Here is a 21,312-nt window from a genome sequence, read left to right as displayed (position 1 = left end):
CCCAAGTTTTCCCAACTGTAAAGTGAGAACAATACCTATCCCTTCCTTCATCATAAAGATCTAGAAGCTCTGGGGTCATATATGCACACAGTGTCCGATTTAGAGCTGAGAAGAACCTTGGTCACACTAAAACTTGTACACAAATACTCACAGCCATTATCTAAATGAAGAATCTGGACACAAAAAGCCACATATTGTATGATTCCATTTATATGAAATGTCCAGAGTCCATAGAGATAGAAAGTAAATTGATGATTGCCAGGGGTTAAAGGTTGGGAGGAATGAGGAGTGACTGCTAATGGGCATGTGGTTTCTTTTTAGGAGGATGAAAGGTTCTAAAAATAGATAGTGGTAATGGTTGTACAACTCTGAATATACTGAAAAACACTGAACTGTATACACTAACAGGGTACATTTTATGGTATGTGAATTATATCTCATTAGAATTGTTACTAAAAAAAAGAACTTTGGAGGCCATGGCAACCAAAAGAAATACATGTAAAAATAATTCTGGAAAAAAGCATCACAGAAATATTATACTACACTTTATATATTATTTATTTCATATCTAAAAATACATTATTATTATAAGAAAAGCATGGTCTTCTACTAACTCTGTTGTTTGCTATCTTGTCCTAGGAGAACGTTAATTCATCTCAAAGTATTCAACTCCTCTAATTTCAGAAAACTCCATTAATAAAATACAATCTAAACTAGTTCCCAGGGGCTTGTCTTGTTTAAAAAGACAATGGGGGGAAAAAGCCACAAAACTCACCAAGGGCTCATATTCAAGGCCAGTGAAGATAACAGGAATCTAGATTTAGGGGACATGTTATCCTCCTATATTCTTTTGGGAGCCGCTTATCAGGATTTTCAGAGGTACTAGACAAAGGAACTACAACTATAAAGATACTGCCGTAGTAAAATAACCCTCAACAACTGAAACAAATCCTTATCTTCATATATTGCTTAACATAAGCACATTACATTTTCATTTCAACAGTATTTACGTGAGCCACAAATATGTACCCCCATTTTAAAGATAAGGCACAAACAAGGTCACCCAGTTAATGAGAAGCAGAGTCAAGATTCAACATGGATCTAAAATCCAAGGTCTATGCTCTTTTGCTGTACCATGTTATGTTTGCTTTCTTACTTTCATCTCCCTTAGTCACCTACCATTCACCAGATCAGAAAGCAGGGCAAAGTATGCTTCTATTCACACTGTTTTTGTAACATGAACTCAGTCCCCAAGAAATCCCAATTTTCCCTTTAATTGTTCTGGTTTGTTGCATTCATTCCATAAGTCTCCATAATAAATCTATTTTCTAAGTATGTACTAACTAAGTATTTTTGAACAAATAAATCAGTCTGGCCAGGCCTAGCTGGTTGGTTTAACCTTTCATGAATAATGAATGAAAAGACTCAAAAACCTATAAAATCTTACAGAATAGAAAGTTCCCTTCCAGTTGCTGAAAACGATTTTAGAGCTAAGAAAGAAAACACTGTTATGGTGTTGGCCCTGTAAAATGAGTTCTTGAAGAGCTGTCCAACTCATTTCCCAACCAAAGAAAGTGATTTGATACCCTAAATGGGAAACACACAGCCAAGATTTTTAGCTCTGCCTATCTCCTGAATTCTCACCTGTCACATATATTCTGATATTTCCCTGTAACTGTTTTCCAAGTTAATTGGCATAATTTTTTTTCTCTCTCTCTCCCCCCACTTCCTCGCCCTTCCCCCAGTGGCAACATTACTTAACACTTACTTATAAGGCATGAAGGTTTTCACCAGTCTCAGAGTGGCAACAACGCAGTAGGGAAGTAATTTTATATAATGCCACCCATCAAAATAGTGGAAAAGCCAAGAATTTGGCTAAACCTTTACCAAGTAAGCACCAAAACTAACTAGAAGACAAGGCAGTACTCTCATGAGAACATTAGTGTCTAGGGATGAGACCAGGGTAAAAGTTCTTTTTACTCTGATAATCAAAGAACTACGATTTTGTATTTAATACATAAGAAGGACTGAGGTACAAATAGTAAATCCAGCTCTTAACTTTCAAAAATAGATCAATTTAGAGACCAGGGCATTAACAGCATTCCTGCATTCGTTAAAAAGTCATGTTCTGTATTTAAATTAGGTTTTCACCTATTCAGCCCTCAAACTTCTTCTTTGCAATGATTTCACAGTCTAGACCTTGGTTAATCAGTACTCCCATGACACCACTCTATACAGGTACAAAGAATTTTTACTTAACGTGGAAATAAAACAAATTTTAAATATAGAGACACACATACGCCTCCTATCATATTTAAATAGCATGAAAGAATTTACATTCACAAATGCAGCATCAATGAAAATCATCTGCTCTAGAAATTTTCCCTAAGCTTTTCAGTTTAAAGGTAGACCCTTTTAATAATTGAACTAAATGCATTAACATAATTTTCCCAGAGACAGTCTAGGTAAAGGAACTAAAGACCTTTAGAGGCATAAGGAATGTCAGATATCATTAAGCACAACCCCTTCATTTTACAAATGAGAAAACTCCCAAGTTAGGTGATCTGTCAAAGTCTCATAGCTGTTTAACAAAAAACAACAGGGATGGGTCTTGGCACTTGACTCCAAGTAGACTGGTAAAGTTCTTGTAGGTGGAAGAGATGCTTAACTTGTTGATATCAAAATGAAAGGCAACAAAATTCAGAATGTCCCTTACCATATACATATGACTGACATGTCACAGAAGTTTTGGTTCAACTTTTAGAATTTTATACCATAAATTCTTTTAACTTGTGACTTACCCTGCTGAGTTGATCCAGTAACCTTTGGTTCTGTTCTGATAGTTCCTGGACAGCCCGTGTTTTTTCCCGATCTGCTTCCCGAAGATGAACCTGCTGCCTCTCCAACTCATCCTGTAGCTGCTTCACATCACTTTCCAGCTCTGACACTCGCCCTTCCCACTCCCCTTCTCGGTTCTCAAATCGTCTTCTTAGTTCGTGTTTCTCTTGTTCTAAGTGCTGGGTGAAAAGTGAAGAAGATTTTTAAAAAAGTTAAACATTCCCTTCATCCAGAGTAGGGAAGGAGTTGGTTTCACAAAGAGAGTAACATTCTTGCTGAAAATAGTGAATGGTATAATGTTTACTCCTGTCCCTGTGTATGGGGTTCTAGACTTAGGCATTCACTTGAAATTTAGCAAGTCATCTAATCCATTGGTGAACTATACATTTAAGCAACTAAAAATGAGGCCCATAACCAAAATATCCCTTCTTTTAGAATCATCTATTAAGACAGACATAATAGCAGGCACTTAGAGTAACAGAACTTTGAGAGTGGGAAAGAACTTCAGAGATCCTTTAGATGTACTGTTTCTTCTTCCAAATGAGACAGCAGAGGATGAGAGGTTAAATGACTAGCTCAAGGTCAATACTAGTAAATGGCAGAGCTAGGGTTCATATCTAAGTCACTTGATTCTGTTTGGTGCTCTAAATCACTGTTTAATAAATGTTTGTTGCTATATGTAGCACTGTATTTCAAAACCATAAGGCAAGCTCAGGTTCAGGCTTATTTTAAAATCATGATCAATAAAACCTTGCATATTTATTTCTGAGTCATTCATTCATTCTTGAGTACCTACTATGGGCCAGGCACTGTCCTGGGGACACAATGATAAGCAAAGCAGACAAGGTCCCTGCCTTTATGGTGCTTTCATTCTAGTGGGGGAGACTGATCAAAATAATAAATTGTGTGTGGCAAATGCTGTGCAGGAAAAGTACAGAAGAGATGTGAAGTAGTTCAATAGAAAATGACTCCTTAGGATTGAAGGAAATTTTTCTTTCAGTGAGACAAATACTTTTCAGAAGCAAGTATGTTCTCCTACAGAGAAAGCATAATAGGGGCAAAAGCCAAGCCTATACCTCAAAGAATATATGGGTGTAAGTTAAAGTAATGGTCTTCAACTTTTGGTGCCCTCAAAAAAGCATTTGTTTAATACTTCAAAACACACCTACTTGGACCCCCAATTCCTAAGATTATGATTCAGTTAAGAATGCAATGAGGTCTAGGCATTTATCTTTATATTTTTAAGTTCTTCAGTAAATTCTGATTCTAAAGCACTGAGATTGTTTCAACAAGCTAAAATGAGCATATGAATTCTCTCCTTCACAATATTCATGCAATCGTCTCTTCACCTTGGGAAGCTACACTCTTTATCTAAGTTCCACCTCTCAAATATTTTTTGGAAAGTCCTAAGGGCTAGTTTATCATCATGCAAGAAAGTTATTTCCATTGTTTCACATCTGAGGCTTAGCCAAAAAGGAGTTTTATCCCACCATCTTATTCCTCTAAGTTTGTTCTGAATGAGTTGTGATTGTTTCTGAAAGTCAAATTTACCTTCCAAAGATGAAAATTTACCATGACTGAGTCAAAACAATGTGCCAAAAGATAAAAAGGGATGCAAAATTAAAATTTGAGCACATCAGGAAAAGCAGTATTCACTGAAATAAATATACAATGTATTCCACTTTCAAAGGGATAACTCATTTGAATATGGCCACTCTAATCTACTATTGAAAAAGTCATACTCCTTTATAGTTATACCTTTTAGAGCCTAAGTTTGAATCATGTGGCAAAAGGAATGACAAGGGAGGGGCTTCTATTCATCAGTGTGAGAATTTTCTGCTCTATTCCTTCCATCACATTACTAAATTTCCAAAAATGAGAGTGTTTTAGCCACTGTAGACACTTCAGAAAGATGGGATGCAGAAACAAAAGCTAATTGCAATCCTAAAATTCTAAAATTATGATCCTTTGATGTTAAATTGAATTTTTCCAAAATGAAAAAGACTGAGCAGAAGGCAACAGCAAAAGCTCAGTAACCACGGTGTTACTGAGAGGCCAGATAAATTAGGCTTGTGTTCTGAAAGAACAGAGAGACTTAAAAATATTCAGCAAACAGCTGTTAGTGAACAGCCCAACCAAGCAACTAAAACAATCCAATCTACTTGGGGGGAGGGAGTGGTTTGAGGACAGGTGGTACTGCTCAGTCTATTTTGTCCTTACAGTTCTTTGAACATGACATAAACTTTCTATTTCAGGTTTCCCAACCCTTTGGGCAAAAAATCAAGACTTTCCTATTAATAAACACAGAATTTGGTCTTTTGTCCTCTTTGGGAAAAGAAAAGTTTCTTCTAAAACTGTATTTTTGATTAAGTGCTAAATTAACTAGTAAACTAGGCAGAATGTCAGGAAGTGTAGAGGTCAGGTTCTGTTCATGCTCTCCCTTATTTCTCAGAATTATATGGTATTTGTAAAGTTAATATCAAAACTGTCAAGGTCATAAAAATCAAGCAAAGTCTGAGAAACTGTTACAGCTAAGAGGAGCCTACGGAAACCTGAAAAGTAAATGTAATGTGATACCATGAACAGGATCCTGATATACAGAAAAGACATCAGGTATAAGCTAACAAAATGTGAATAAACTAAGAACTTTACTAAGAACAACATATCGACATTGGTTCATTCATTGTGGCAAACGTACCATACTAATGTAAGGGTAATGGGAACTCTACTATCTTTTCAATTTTTCCACAAATCCAAAACTGTTCTGAAAAACTAAGTCCAAATACACTTCAGAAAACAAAACTTATTATCATTAGCCTACAAAAAATAGGTCTTCACAGAAATGGATTTCTGCAAAAGACCAAAAGGCAATATACCATTCTCATAAGTCTAGAACTTGTTACCTGGAAAATACAAAGAAAAAGTACTGTTCTTTAAGTAGACCAAGTACTGAATACAAATCAGGACCCCTGGGCTTGCTTCCCTAAATCTACTAGTGACTCCCATTGCATAATCATTTTCATCTTAATTTTTTGCCCTCTTAAAAAAAAAAAAAGTGACTTAGAATCATGAAATTTGGCCTAGGAAATGAGGAAGAAAGTATCACTGAGGGAAGAGACTACGTCTGCAGAAAGATATAATTCATTCTCAGCTGGAATGGGAAAAAAATGGGGATCCTGGGCAATAAAAAAGAGTTATTAAAACACATACACACACACACACATTTAAACCCTGGGGAAAACATGTATAAATGCAAATGACTATTTTAGTTTATAATCTAGGGGAAAACTTCTATCCTGGCTGGATGTAAGTTCAAAAGCAAAAGAACTAATTGTAGATAGAGAAGAAATAAGATTGAAACATATGGAAACCTGATTCAATGAATGACTAATCATGTACAGTATAGCCAATTCCTAGGCTAAAAATGGACAAAACCTTTTTTTTTTTTTTTTCAAATTAAATTGAATCTTCATTGTAATTCCAAGAGCTACATAGCTAAAAAAACTTCTATGTTAACCTTTTAGGGCATTAAAGTCTTTTCAGAGGAAGAATATGCCTTTAATGAGAGAGTAGTGCAGGTTCAAGTATCTTATGCTTTAAATGACAAAAACAGAAAATTTGGGGTTTGGGACATAGAACTGGAGAGATATTCAATATTAACTAATGAATAGGTTAAAAAGATCTTGAAAATGGCTTATTTGTCCTTAAGTTAGAAAGGTGCCAATTTTAAAACAAAGTAAGGAGGCAGATGGGACTAAAATAAAATCAGTCCCATCATGTAATAGTCAAACCCCACCATTCTCTCAGAATCTACTTATGTGTTTATCTTTCAAGCTGACCTGTGAAAAAACGTTTGACTCCAATGTCTGACAGTTTGTGGAAAATTATAAACGCTTCTTAAAGTAAGGGCTGGTTCTCTACTCCCAAATGTTTAATTTATCTGAAAATGTACTGGCAGAATTAAATTTCAGAAAGTACTTGGTCTAAGCAAACATTCTAAAATCTAGGCTGCTCAAAAATGCACTGTGGAGAAAGCACACTCACAGGTATCAAAGTAATCCCCGGCTAATCAGGTTTGTCATTTTCATACTAACACTAAAAGAGTTAACAGGTAACCAATGGTAATATCTTTATAAGATATTTTAAATGTACTTTTCTTAAACTTTAAAATTGCTATGATAATTTTCAAACATATCCTAAAGGGAACAGTATAACTGAAGCACCATGTACTTAGTTTCAACAATGATTACTTAGCTTCGACAATGATATTTGGCCTTTTAAAAATAAACTTTTAACACTAGAGTTCATATGCTGATCTGCAGAGTGGTGAAGATTTTTAAAAAATAGTTTAAGAGTTTTAAACTATTTTATCTTTGTCTATCAAGTCAATAATAAAAAGTCAAAGGTAATTTATTCTTTTACAACAGAACCTTCCTTGTTATAGTAGAATTTTGAAATCTTTTTCCTTTGTTAAAGAAATGTATAAAGGCTCCACATGGAGCCTGTGTAATTGCACACTCAGGAATACTATGAAATCTATCACTAATCAAATTGACTGATATGATGTCCCTTTCAAGTTATCTGTCTCTTCAATCAAGTCCCTCACTGAAGGAATTCGAAATCACAAGTATAAATCTCTGCAGTAGTACTTCTTTATAGTCATGTAATTGAATATCTTTTTTTAAAAAAAGGTACTTTTATTTCTGGTCCTCTACTTCAAGCGAAAATTAAACAATTCAATTCATTGGGTTGCTTTTTGGCAGTCTACCTATAGGTCTCACAAACCTCTTTTCAGAGACATATCTCAGGAGTTCATCAACTGGCAGACCTAGTTAACAGGCCAACTGAATTACAGGGCACTCTGTGGTTTCCTTTTTTCCCTTTGATTTACTTTTGATATGTTGTAGGACTACAAGCACACTTAAATCTTACTATAGAGTCGTTTCGGAATCTACATTCTGACTGTTCAACCAGTAGTAGTGGAACCAGACTAGGGTCAATTTCAGATCTTTTATTAAAGACTATACTATTCTCTTGTTGCAAATAAGAATGAACTGTTTGCAACCCAAATAGGTAACCATGGTAGACACACAGGCAGAAAAGGATAAGGTGTCTCCAAGGCCATAGTGCCCCCCTCCTCATTTTCTTTTTCCAAGTCTTTCTAATTTTTAAAAATGCTGGCAGTCAGTACCACATTGAAGGCCTGTTCTAGTTACAGATTAGAAAACAAAAACAGATATAGCTCCAGAAGACTTTGGTCCAAAGAACTGACAGCAATATTACCTACTTTAAGGTGCATTTGTAACAGTATAATATGGTCCTCCTATGTTTGCATGAGATCCAGAATACAGTAAAGTGTTCTGTAGATACACATAAATACTGAGGCCCAAATTAAAGCCACAACCAGTGGTCACATGTTGAGCCCTGGCATGTAAGCTCGCCTGATTTCTGCAGGGGAACCACATATCCTAATCCCTGAGTATTTGAAGGCTATATAAAGCTCCTTTAGGGGCACTTGTTTCCCACAACTCTGAGCTGCCAGTAAGTTAAGACAAGGGCATCTGGAGGCCTCAACACCAAAACTGGAAAGCTTTAGGCTAACACCCTGATTAAAGATTAACTACTTCTTTGAAAACCTGGAGCATATTTTAAATGCTCCCCTCCTTTCTCATTTTCAATGTGCACAGACATCACCTCAGTGCTGTATAAATTAGTCATACTGTAAGCCCTATTTTAGATACTGTGTACAGTACATATATAGAATGGCCCACAGCGGTTGGAGCTGTGCATGGACCTACTTGCTTGGGCAGGGTAGGAAAGTCCGATGGTTCAATGAATGCCCTAGTCGGATAATCCAAAGCCCCCCACCCTATCCTCCTTCCAGGCGGTGTTATGCAAGGTAGGGTGGGTTAGGAAAGGGGGGTGGTATGAGTGGCTCCCAAAGCTGCTCAAGGCTGGGCTCCCCTTGCTTCTCACCCAGCCCTGGAAGGGGTCCTCACCTCCAGCTTGTCCGTCAGCTCCTTGTGCATCTGCTCATACTGCCGGCTCATGTCCTGATTCCTCTCGAGCAGCGCCTTGCCCAGCCGGGCTGCCAACACCAGATCCTTCTCCTTCTGCCGGATCACCGACAGCAGCTCGGGATCCTGGGCGGGCGGCGGCTGCGGTCCGGCCCCCTCGGTCGGAGGCCCGGGCTCGGCCTGAGGATGCTCCCCGGGGTCGGACGGCCGCTCTCCGGCCACCAGCAGCGCCAGCTCCTCCTCTAACGCCAGTTCCAGCTCCCCGGGACCCCCGGGGAAGGAGATGAGGGCGGCGGCGGCTGGGCTCCCGACTGCGTCCCGGGCCGCGGCGGGCAGCTCCATGCAGCAGGCGCTGTCCGGCTCGGCGGGTGCTGAAGCGCGGCCGGCCAAGCCCAGGCAGAAGGCGGACATGGCCCGCGCGCGCCGAGCCCGCAGCGGTGCGGCCCGGCCGGCGCGCGCCAGGCTGCAGGAGGGAGGGGCCCCGCCGCGCCGCCCCGCGCCCCGCGCCTCGCCTTGCGCCGCGGCACGCGTCCCCCGGGTCCCTGCGAGCCCTGGGCGCGGCGCGCGCCGGCCCGCCCCTCCCCCCGCGCCGGCTGCACGCGCCCCCTCCCCCCGCCCCCGGGCTCAGCGGCTCGGCGCGCGCTAGCGAGAAGGATCGGGGGTGGGAAGCGAAGGGCGAAGAAGGGAAGACTGAGGGGACTCGAGGCGAAAGGGAAGGCTGCGAGCAGAACGGCCGCCGCTGCCCGGCTTTCAGCCGCCCTGTTGCTGCCGCCGCCGGCCGGGCAGCGCCTCACGGGGCGGGCTGCGCTCCGCTGTCGCTGCGACGATCGCTGCTGCTGCTGCTGCTGCTGCTGCCGGGGGCCGCCCTCTGCAGCCGCGCTCCATGTCCCCCGGCTCGGCGGCAGGCCCGGCAGCAGCGGCGGCGGCGGCGGCGGCTGCTGCAGGGGCCGAGGCGGCGGCACCCCATCGCGCGCCGCGAAGCCCCGCGAGCTCCTTCCTGCCCTCCGCGGCTCCTCAGGCTCACCGGGCCGGGCGTGCCCCGCCCCGGGCTTCCGGCCGCGCCCCCTCTCCCCGCCCCACGCCGGCGCCCGGCGCGCGCGGGCACCTGTTCGCCGCGCCCGCGCGGGATTCGCCGGCCGCCGGGTCTCCACAGCGGCGCCCAGGTGGCGCCGGCGGCCCTAACCCCTGCACCGCCTCGCGCCGGGGGGCGGGGCGCGGGCTGGAACGGGGGCGGCTGCGCGCGCCGCCTGCGCAGGCTGAGGCGCCTTCGCGAAAGGTCCCAGCGGCTCCGCCCTCAATTTGGTGCCCACCTCCGGCTGTGGCCCCGCCCCTAGCGTGCTCGCCTCGGGCCCCGCCCCTGGCCTCGCGCTCACCTCCGCGCGCGGCCCCGCCCCCCGCCTGGCTCCCACGTCCCGGCAGTGGCGCACCTCGATGCTAACCAGGCTCAGTCTTGTCGTCGCCTCTCGGATGATGTATGGGCCGAGGGTGCTGGGGACATTCCTCCAAAATCGGTGGCCAAGCTCCGAGAGAGACTCGCAGTCACGGAATTTAGGTCTGGGCCCCCAGGAGAGCTAAACAGTCAGAAGAGGGAGCCCTAGAGAGCGGTAGAAGGCGGATTGACTGGAAACTCGGCATCTTAATGGTGATGACTCAGGGATATGAGGAGATCAGAAGCTTCGGAGAGCAACAGCCCCGAGAGAAAGAGGCTATGTGGAGAAAAACGGGGTGGGAGAAAACTGCTCACACATGGGAATATGAAGCAAAGACTCTCCCTAATAATAATTGCCGTTTATTGGGCACGCATTATGTGCTGTGTCCTGTGGTAAGTGCTTTCTATGTATTACCTTAATCCTCACAAGAACCTTACAAAGTAAGCACTGTCACGCTTCCTACTTTAGAGAAGGAAATCGAGGCCTTGAGAGATGGAGTCATCTCCCCAGGTCATCCAGGCAGGCTTATTCCCGGGTTCACGAAAATCATTATTCTTTACTTTCCCCGTATATGAGAAGTCTGGAGGAAATTAAATGGAAATTGGTCCGCGACTAAGATGGACTGCGTCCTATAATTGTCAAAAGAAGGAATGAAGAGCTTGCTGGGTGAATTCCAGTTAGCCCAATCAGTTCTTGCTTTGACTTCGTTGGTGATGCTCTGGATCTCCTGTTTTCAGAAGCAATCCCAACTGAAGCTAGAATTGGTAACTTTTGTCTCCCTTTCCTCTTGGATGACAACTTTTTTTTGGTTTAATTTAGAGTAAAACAATTTTCATTGATCTTTCATTTAATATAATTTCAAATTAGGTCTTTGCTCTAAGATGAACAAAACAACAGGTATCTTAGGTCTCAAAAGAGATTGTTTTCACACTGTTCATCTGAGCGGGGGCATTTGGTTTCAGCTCCCCCAACGTTGACACCTAACAATTTACGCCTTGAGATTTTACCTGTGGATACATAAAGTAGAGTTAACATCAAAATACAAGAGTCAAATTGTACAAGGATATAATAATTATAAACTCTTGTGTTATATACTTGCCACCTCTGTAAGGTTGTAATGATGACTGATTTTCCCCTCACAAAGTTCAGTGTCAATTTTTGGTTTTGTTTTTAGTAAAATGTCAGAATATGTGAAAATGCGGCACTTATTTCTCTAAATACATTAAAAATAGTGGGAGTTTGGAGATTTTTAATTCTTCATTCTGAGCCCAAGCTGAAACATGACTATGACTGGTGAAATCTATTGAACATACTAATTCCACGTTTGACAACCCTCAGCAAACTGGCACCCACAATTAAGGCGACGGGCATTAATTTTCCAGACTGGTAACATCTCAATCCCATAATATCAACCAAAGTTCCAGATGTAGTTAGAAAAACCCAAAGTTCTTTGGATCCTGGGACAGCCGATAAGTGCCCAAGCCTGCTAATCCCCTAAGGAAGAGCCCAGCAGTGTGGGAAGTCATAGTTCTGCTGGAGACAACCTACTTTTTTTAAAAACTAAATTTTATTGATATACTTATTCATACATGAACATACATAAACAATAAGTGTATGTTAAAAGTTGTGAACTTACAAAACAAACATGCATATCATTTTACAGGGCTCCCATACATCACCCTGCCACCACCACCTTGCATTATTGTGAAATATTTGTTACAATTATTACTAACTATAGCCCATATCTTACATTTGGTGTATTTCCTCCCAGACAACCCTTTTTTGAGTTAGATCCTACCTTGATTCTTTTCATTTTTGTGAGGTGGAAATTTCGAGACATTAAAATGCTGAAATGGGTCAGTTTCACATGGTTTTTATTCCTTATTAAATCCAGAACCTAAGCAATATTCAGATAATTATTTGCATCACCTTCAACCCTCTGACTAAAGTGGAGAATCTGAAAGTTCCTAAATCTCAGGACTGGCTTTGTTTATTTGTTGATTGTCAAGGAAACAGATGATAGAGGGGTCCCCACATCTTTTTGAGAGCTATATCTCTGCATTTGACCATGGTACCTACTATTCCAGCAACGGAATGTTCTAATACTCTCTTATGCTTCTCCTGAGCAAAAATTGAGAGCCCATGGAGCAATCCAATTGTAACCCCCTTTTGTCTTTTTTTAATTAAAAAAGGACATGTTTTTCTCTAACCTATTTATAGAGACGCAAATATCAAGAGCAAACAGGACCCCTAATCAAAAGGAGTTTCAGCTATTTATTCTTCCTTGATGCAGACATACAACCTAACTTTCAAAAACGGACTTGGGGTCAGTGGTCTTAATCTATTAGACTCAGCTATTAATATTATGGTGAGAATGAACTATGACGGTGCTGACTCTCTCTCTCCAGGATCCTTCCTGACTCTATTCTACTGCCTGACCTTATTAAAAACAATCATTTTTATTGCAGATTTAGCCCCTAAGCACTATCTTTCTACAAATAGTCAGAGGAGACTAGCCTGACTTTGGAAAACTATTTAGAACAGTGGTTCTTAAACTTTTTGCTACTCTCTTAAAAATCATTAAGAACTTCAAAAACCTTTAGTTTAAAAAAATCCTTTAGTTTATGTGAGTTTAGATATTGTTATTTATCATATTAAAAATTAAAACAAATTCTAAAATGTATATTCATTTAAAATATGTATAGTAAACCAATTACATATTAACATAACCAATGTATTTTTATGAAAAATAACTGCATTTTCACAAATCAAAAAAGTTGATTGAGATTGGCTTTATTTTACATTTTATGCAAATCTTTAATATTTGATGCAAAAAATATTTTATGCAAATCTTTAATTGATGCAAATATATTTGATGCAAAAAATAATATTTTATGCAAATCTTTAATAGAAGAAAGCTGGATTCCTTTATCTGCTTCTCCAATCTGTAATAGTATATTTTTTTAATTGAAAAATATGAAGAAATTCTGGCCTCATAAAGATATGTGTTTGGGAAAAGAGGAATATTTTAATAACCTTTTCAGATCATTGTGGATATTATTCTTTAATATCACATCAAAACTCGACAAGTGATGGTTTCTTTTAAAGGCTTATTGTGGTGTACAATCTGAAATCTTGATCAATATGCCATTTTAAATGGAATTTTATATATATTTGATTCATAACGTCATGCGTTGGTCACTTGAGAAAATACTCATTCCCTGAGTTATGCAGATCTTCTGAATGTTGTCATATGTCTTACAATATAAAAAAACAAATTCAGGTAGTGGATGTGGCTCAAGCAATTGAGCACCTGCTTCTCACATGGGGGGTCCGGGGTTCGGTTTCTGGTGCCTCCTAAAAAGCAGAAAAGCAAACAGCAAGCAAACAAATGAAGAAACCAGCACAGGGGAGCCATATGGTTCACTGGTTTAGTGCCTGCTTCCTGAGTCCCGGATTCAATCCTGGTCCTGGTACCTCAAAAAAACAAAACAAAACATATTCATTAATATCACCACTGATCTCTTCAGAAAGTCTGTAAACATTGGGGAGCTATAAGCAGACTGAGGAAGGTACACGTTTTTGAAAATTCTTATTTTCACTTGAAAGCTCAAGTCTTATCATTGGTAGTAAATATTGTCAATTTTCCTTGAAGCGACAGACTCACTTCATTAATATTTGAGAAAACGTCTGCCATATACTCAAATCTGAATATCATGGTTTGTCAGTCATACTTTCAAGTAAGTGGTGTTCCATGAAAAACACGGCTAGGTTAGCCCACAACCATCGTACTTCAGTGTGCAACAGAAGTGCTTCATGGGTACTTTCCTTTTTTTTTTCTTTCTGTGAGTGCTGCATGTTAGTAAAGAATAGCATGGTTCTCGGTAAAGCTTGGTGCCCCTGCCTTGATTCAGGCAAAGGTTTCAGCAGTGTTACCCACCACTGCTTTTATACCATTGGTACAAATGTTAGCACAGTGAAAAATGAAAATTGTATTAGGTAATCAGTATTATTATAAAATGAGTTTTACTATTATCCATAAAGTAGAAGTGCTATCATTACACTTATTGTGAAAGTAGTTTTTACTTCATGGATCCCCCTGAAAGGGTCTTGGAGAAACCCAGAAGTTGGTGAACCAACTTTGAGAACTGCTGGTTTAGAGCTATTCAAGACTGATAGGTGTGCCTGGAACTGAGCAAAAGTAACTACCTACCTACCTAGTAATTAGCGTCAGGATTTTAAACTCTCAAAGCCAAGTTATGAAAACCCTCAGGGTTCTAATAAGCTCCGTATTTTGTGTATTCTGCTTAGATCATGCAAGAATAATAATAGCTAAAATAAGTTTACTTTATGTTCAAATACTTTATATGACATCTCATTTAATCTTCACAATCACCCTATAATCCTAGTAGGTAATATATACTAGTGCTTGATCCCATGATGCTGGTATTATGCTCTGTTTGACTCTAAAGTGCCTGCTTTTAGTTACTATGCTTCACTTTACATTTTTTATCATTTATATATTCTTTTACATTGTATGTTCATTAATGATAGTTTTGATACTTGGATATTCCAGGGGATTTGGGTATAACCCATCTTAACAGAAGTACTATTACATCACTAATGGATAAAACATGACATTTTCCTTCTTAGAAATCTTAATTGTCTTTCTAAATATGCCATCATGCATAGAATTTTCCCAAGTTGTTTATTTTTATTAACATCTTCATGTGTAAAAACTGGAAAATGTAAAAGACAAAACATTTTGAAGAAAATTTGTTTTTGAAAAGTCAAGTGTTGAAAAACATGAGGAGCTGCAAAACGTGATAAAAGCAGTCCTATGCTTGATATTTTCACTTGGCAATTACAAGCATATGGTTTTTTGTTTTTTAAGTTGTGTGTTTTATTTATGAACTAGTCATGGAAACATAAAAGTCTCAAAAAATTCATTTCTAAAAGTGTTACCCAAAAGCTTTTTATATTTTTCAGAGATGAGTTAAACATTTCCCAAAATGTGGTATGATCACTCCTGGTAGTTCCCAACTTGTTTTTAGGGGGCAACATTGACTCCAGCTGCTGGTGCTCATCAACATCAGTCTCCAGACACTCTTCCCTGCCTGGTGTGAGTGTGTGCCTTTTCTGCTACCCGTCATGGTTCCCCCAGCTCGCCCAGCTGACTCCTTCCCAGTCTCACCTACACTGCAGCAGCCCCTCCTAGTCTTACTTAAACTGTGGGGCTCCTCACACCTCCGTACAACCTCTCCTGGACCTGCACTCCCTTTTACTTCTCCCAAGATCGCCATTATGCCTGAATTCCTTCCTGCAGTTTCCTTATTTCCTCACCCAATAGGCTCCTCGTTTGTCTCAATGCTTGGTGCTCTTTATTTAGTAAAAGCCTCTTTTTTTTTTTAATTTATTGAACTATATCACTCATACATAAACAATAAGTGTATAATAGTTGTGAACTTACAAAACAAACATATATAACATCTCTCCCTACCACCAATAACTTGCATTGTTTTTAAACCTTTTTAATTAGTAATTAAAGAGCACTGTCAAAATATTACTATTAAACAAAAATATTTTTCCCTAACCAATCCTATTATTATCTTTATATCATTTATATATGAACATACATAAAAAATTAAGTGTATAGTAAAAGTTGTGAACTTACAAAGCAGACATGCATAACATCATACAGGGGTCCCATATATCAACCCTCCACCAACAACTTGCATTGTCATGAGACATTTGTTACAAATTATGAAAGAATATTGTCAAAATCTTACTACTAATCATAGATCTTATCTTACATTTGTTGTGTTTTCCCCCCAACCCACCCTATTATTATTTCTTAAATATGTATTTTTCATGACAGAAGTAAACTTGTAAAACCTTTATGCACATGTGCAGAATTCCCAAACAACACCCCTCCATCAACACACCACAATGTGGTGTGTCATTTGCTACAGATAAAATAATATCATCTGATTGTTACCTTGTCCATAGTGTACATTTGACTCACATTGTCCATACTGCCTCAGTATCAACACAGTACATCTTTCGCATAGATGCAAGAATATTATTACTAACCACAGTCCATAGATCACTCCAGCTCTATTTTTCCCATGCTTCTCCACATTCCCAATACCCTGCAGTAGTGATATACATTTGTTCTAGCTAACAAAGGACACTCTTATATCTGTGCCATCAACCACAATTCTCATCCACCTCTTGGTTTACTGTGCTATCCACTTCCTAGATTATTCTCTAGCATTCTGTCAATTGGCATTTACATAGCTAGACTACCATTTTCAGTCATATCCCCATTTATAAACTAGCTGTTACTGTGTGTTATCATCCACTCTATACATTTCCATACCTTTGCAGTAAAGCTAATTGAAACTTCTACATACATTAAACATCATTAGTCCACTCAATACGTCTCTTATCTCCATAAAAGCCTCATTTTGTCCCTACCCCTGACATACAGTATGAGGCCCAGACTCCCTCTCTTCCATCTTCTATCCTGGCCAACTTTTCTTTCCCAGGTAAGAGCTCCCCTCTTCCAAGGATTTGCCCAACACTCCAGGTCCAGCTGCCTTTTTAAAAAAATAAGATATATTTTATTTATTTCTACACGCCCCCCATCATTGTTTGCACTTGCTGTATGCTCTCTGTATCCATTGTTTGTGTGCTCGTCTTCTTTTTTAGGAGGCACCGGGAACCGAACCCAGGACCTCCCATGTAGGAAGGAGGTGCCCAATGACTTGAGCCACCTCTGCTCCCTGCTTGTTGTGTCTCTCATTTTGTTTCTTTTTGTGTCTCTTCATTCCATCATCTTGCCATGCCAATCCATGGTATCAGCTTGCAGTCTTGATTGTGTTCTTTAGGGGGCACTGGGAACCGAATCTGAGACCTCTCGGGTGGTAGACAGGTGCCCTACTGCTTGAGCCACATCTGCTTCCCCCAGCTGCCTTTTACCTCTGCCCATTATTTCCTGACCACTGTTGTTTTCAGCCCCAAATCCATTTCTCTCCTTCCTGTTCCAGCATTTCAAGTCTTTCTGCTTAATTATCAAGAGCATGTACTTTGGAGCCAGACTACCTGGGCTGGAATCTCAGCTCTGCCACTTATGAGCTGAGTGACCTTGGTTTCTTAGTTTACAAAAAGAGTATGCATCAGTTTCTTCCTTTATAAAATGAGCATAATAATAGTACTTACCTAATAGGGTCATGGTAAGGAGAAAAATATTTCATATGTTTACACTTAGAATGGTGCCTGACACATGGAAGGCACAACATGGGTGTCTGATAAATACATAAAATAACTGAGCACAAATATCTCACTCTAAGACCATGGTCTTTACTGCCTTTCCTGTTTACTTTTCCCTTATACACTGGTGTCTTTTTTTTTTCTCTTCCCTTCCCCCACCTTCCCCCATTGTCTGCTCTCTGAGTCCATTCACTGTGTGTTCTTCTGTGTCCGCTTGTATTCTTGTCAATGGCACTAGGAATCTGTGTTTCTTTTGTGTTGCGTCATCTTGATGTGTCAGCTCTCCATGTATGCAGCACCACTCCTGGGCAGACTGTGCTTTTTTCGCACAAGGCGGCTCTTCTTGCAGGGTACACTCCTTGTGCGTGGAGTTCCCCTATGCAGGGGATACCCCTGTGTGGCGTGGGACTCCTTGTGTGCATCAGCACTGCACGGGCCAGTTCACCACATGGGTCAGGAGACCCTGGGTTTGAACTCTGGACCTCCCATATGGTAGACGGATGCTCTATCAGTTGAGCCAAATCTGTTTCCCACCTGTGTCTTTTTAAAATAAATTTAGGGAAACGGACTTTGGCCCAGTGGTTAGGGCGTCCGTCTACCATATGGGAGGTCCGCGGTTCAAACCCCGGGCCTCCTTGACCCGTGTGGAGCTGGCCATGCGCAGTGCTGATGCGCGCAAGGAGTGCCGTGCCACGCAAGGGTGACCCCCGCGTGGGGGAGCCCCACACGCAAGGAGTGCGCCCGTGAGGAGAGGCCCCAGAGTGAAAAGAAAGTGCAGCCTGCCCAGGAATGGCGCCGCCCACACTTCCCGTGCCGCTGATGACAACAAAAGCGGCCAAAGAAACAAGACGCAGCAAACAGACACCAAGAACAGACAACCAGGGGAAGGGGGGGAAATTAAATAAATAAATCTTTAAAAAAATAAATAAATAAATAAATTTATTTCAGTTAAAAATGTATTAATTTAGTAATAATATAGGTGGTGGGGGGCATGGCAAAAATCATGCAGTGCAATGCAAATCACTCCAGTTTGGGTTTAGTGGAGTTACTGAGAGTGAGGATGTGTTTTGCTACATGTATCACCTGGGTCCATGTCTTAGGTCTGCCATTAACCAGCTGTTAACTTTGGGGCAAGGCATTTAAGGTGCTGGGGCCTCAGTATTATAAGAGATTGGGCTGGCTGGTCATCCCTTCATCCTCTAAACCAAAGGTTCTCAACTGGGTGTAATGGTATAATTTTGTCCCCTAGGGACATTTGGCAATGCTTGGAGACAGTTTTGGTTGTCACAACTAGGAAAGGACTGTCTTTGTATCAAGTGTCTAGAGGCTAGAGATGCCACTAAACATTCTACAGTGCACAGGACAACACCCCACAACAAGAATTATCCAAATGTCAATAGGTCTGAGGTTGAGAAACCCTGATCTAAGAAGATAGGCTTCTTCAACTTGACCATAGGGTTTGTTGCCTGAGAAACAGAGAAGGATAAATGGGTTATTCATGGGAGAGGATATGATGTGAGCCCAAGAGTACTTTGGCTGCTTTTGGGAATTCTCTTTTGGGAAACCAGCCCATAATAAAGCCATATCACTTGGGCAAACAAACAAACAAAAAACCCTCTGCTTTGGTTTAAATTGCTCCCGACTTTAAAGAAACTGCTTTCTACTCTCCCCTTCACTCTTCTGATGATTTGACTGTCATCATTGCCCAAACTTGTCAGAAGATAACTGACTGCTTTATACTCAAGAGTTGCTATTTTTGGTTCTTCCAATGCCCACATCTAGAAAGATTGGTGACTTAATTTTCTTTGTGTCTACGTTTTCCTGCTTCTTTTCAATAATTTTGGCCCTAAACACACTGCTGATGTGTTTTGCTATATGTATCATTCAGCTGAAGCTATTTTTAGACATTTCTTAGTTTTATTTCATTTCAAGAATTTGCCAAACATTTGTTATATCTTTCTCTTTCTGTACCACATTCTGGTTTAATCTGTTGGCAGGCAAGTTATTTATACCTATTGATGCTGTTTATACTAACACTGTTTCTCAAGTGAATTTCCCTCCCATGTTTTCCTTTATTTTACTTTGTCAGTTTCAGCATAGGACTAAACTGATTGTAGAAATATATCATCCAGTTGCCAGGGCAACTGAAAACTTTTGCTGGTAGATAGGTCAAATGCCTTTAATCTATTTTTTTTTGTGGTGTGTGTTATCATTGCTACAATTACCCTTCTCACTGTTAGGTTGGTGCAAAAGGAATTGTGGTTTGGGACCGTGAATTTTAAATCATTACAACTAGGCTCAGACATATCTTTATTAATTAAAATAAGAACCATTACAATCAACACATTTTTGCCAATGAGAAATAAGTTAGTTTATTCCTGTAGCATAAAAATCTGTGCTTTTGGGAAGTGGATGTGGCTCAAGTGATAGGGCCTTCGCCTACCATATGGGAGGACCCAGGTTTGATACCTGGTGCCTCCTGGTGTGAAAGAAGAAAAGGCATGCCTGTGTGGCAAGCCAGTGTCCGTTTGGTGAGCCAAGTGCTGGCACGTGCCTGCATGGTGAGCCAAGTGCCCATACAAGTGCCCACATGGTGAGCTGAGTACCTGCACAGCAAGCTGAGTGCCTGCACAGTGAGCTGAGTGCCCACATGGTGAGCCAGTACCCATGCAGTGAGCCTGTGCCCTCATGGCAAGCCGAGTGCCCATATGGTGAGCCAGTGCCTGCACAAGTGAGTTACACAACAAGAAGATAACACAACAAAAGAGAAACGAAGGGGAGAGTTGAGGTAATGTGCAGCAGAAACCAGGTACTGAGGTGGCACAATTGACAGGGAATCTCTCTCCACATCAGAGGTCCCCAGGATTGAATCCAAGTGAATCCTAGAGGAAAAAGACAAGAAGACAAAAAGAGAAATAGATACAGAAGATCACACTGCAAATGGACACAGACAGCAAAATAAACAGCAGGATGGGGGAGGGAGGGCAGGGAAGGAGAGGGGAGAGGAGGGCAGGGAAGGAGAGGGGAGGGGAGGGCAGGAGAGGAGAAGAAAAAAAAATCTGTGCCTTGGGGTTCTTCGAACTCTTGGAAAGCATTTTCTGCATCCTGCTGCTTGTGGAAGTGTTTTCCCTGCAAAAAGTTGTCGAGATGCTTGAAGAAGGGGTAGTCAGTTGGCAAGAGGTTAGGTGAATATGCAGATGAGGCAAAACTTCATAGCTCAATTCGTTCAACTTTTGAAGTGTTGGTAGTGTGACGTGAAGTCGGGCATTGTAGTGGAGAAGAATTGGGCTCTTTCTGTTGACCAATGCTGGCTGCAGGCTTTGCAGTTTTCGGTGCATCTCATCGATTTGCTGAGCACGCTTCTCAGATGTAATGGTTTCACCAGGATTCAGAAAGTAGTGGATCAGACTGGCCGCAGACCACCAAAACAGTGACCATGACATTTTTTGGTGCAAGTTTGGCTTTGGGTAGTGCTTTGGAGCATCTTCTTGGTCCAGCACTAAGCTGGTCATTGCCTGTTGCCGTATAAAATCCACTTTTTGTTGCACATCACAATCTGATCGAGAAATGGTTTGTTGTTGTTGCATAGAGTAAGAGGAGATAACACTTCAAAATGATGATATTTTAAATTTTCGGTCAACTCATGAGGCACCCACTTACTGAGCTTTTTCACCTTTCCAATTTGCTTCAAATGCTAAACAATCGTAGAATGGTCGAGTTCTTCAGCAGCTTCTTGTGTAGTTGTAAGAGGA

The 21,312-nt window shown here is 41.0% G+C and overlaps 1 protein-coding gene across 3 annotated transcripts in view; it reads right to left on the bottom strand.

Annotated features, from left to right (window-relative positions):
- The window catches only part of BICDL1 (BICD family like cargo adaptor 1), a 136,994-nt gene extending 127,728 nt beyond the window's left edge, over positions 1–9,266 (bottom strand). For 2 of the 3 annotated variants that reach the window (XM_058281460.1, XM_058281461.1), the window contains exons 1-2: positions 8,838–9,266; positions 2,802–3,017 (exon numbers count right to left, since the gene is read on the bottom strand). In XM_058281460.1, coding sequence (XP_058137443.1) covers positions 2,802–3,017; positions 8,838–9,266 — 645 coding nt within the window. The remainder of the gene's footprint in view (positions 1–2,801; positions 3,018–8,837) is intronic. The other variant, XR_009181848.1, reaches the window with a different exon arrangement.
- Between the last annotated feature and the right edge of the window lie 12,046 nt (positions 9,267–21,312).

Source organism: Dasypus novemcinctus, chromosome 19 (genome assembly GCF_030445035.2).
Source record: "Dasypus novemcinctus isolate mDasNov1 chromosome 19, mDasNov1.1.hap2, whole genome shotgun sequence".
NCBI classification, from domain to species: Eukaryota; Metazoa; Chordata; class Mammalia; order Cingulata; family Dasypodidae; genus Dasypus; species Dasypus novemcinctus.
The sequence above is the reverse complement of the archived record's forward strand: the minus strand, read 5'-3'. Positions and strand labels throughout refer to the sequence as shown.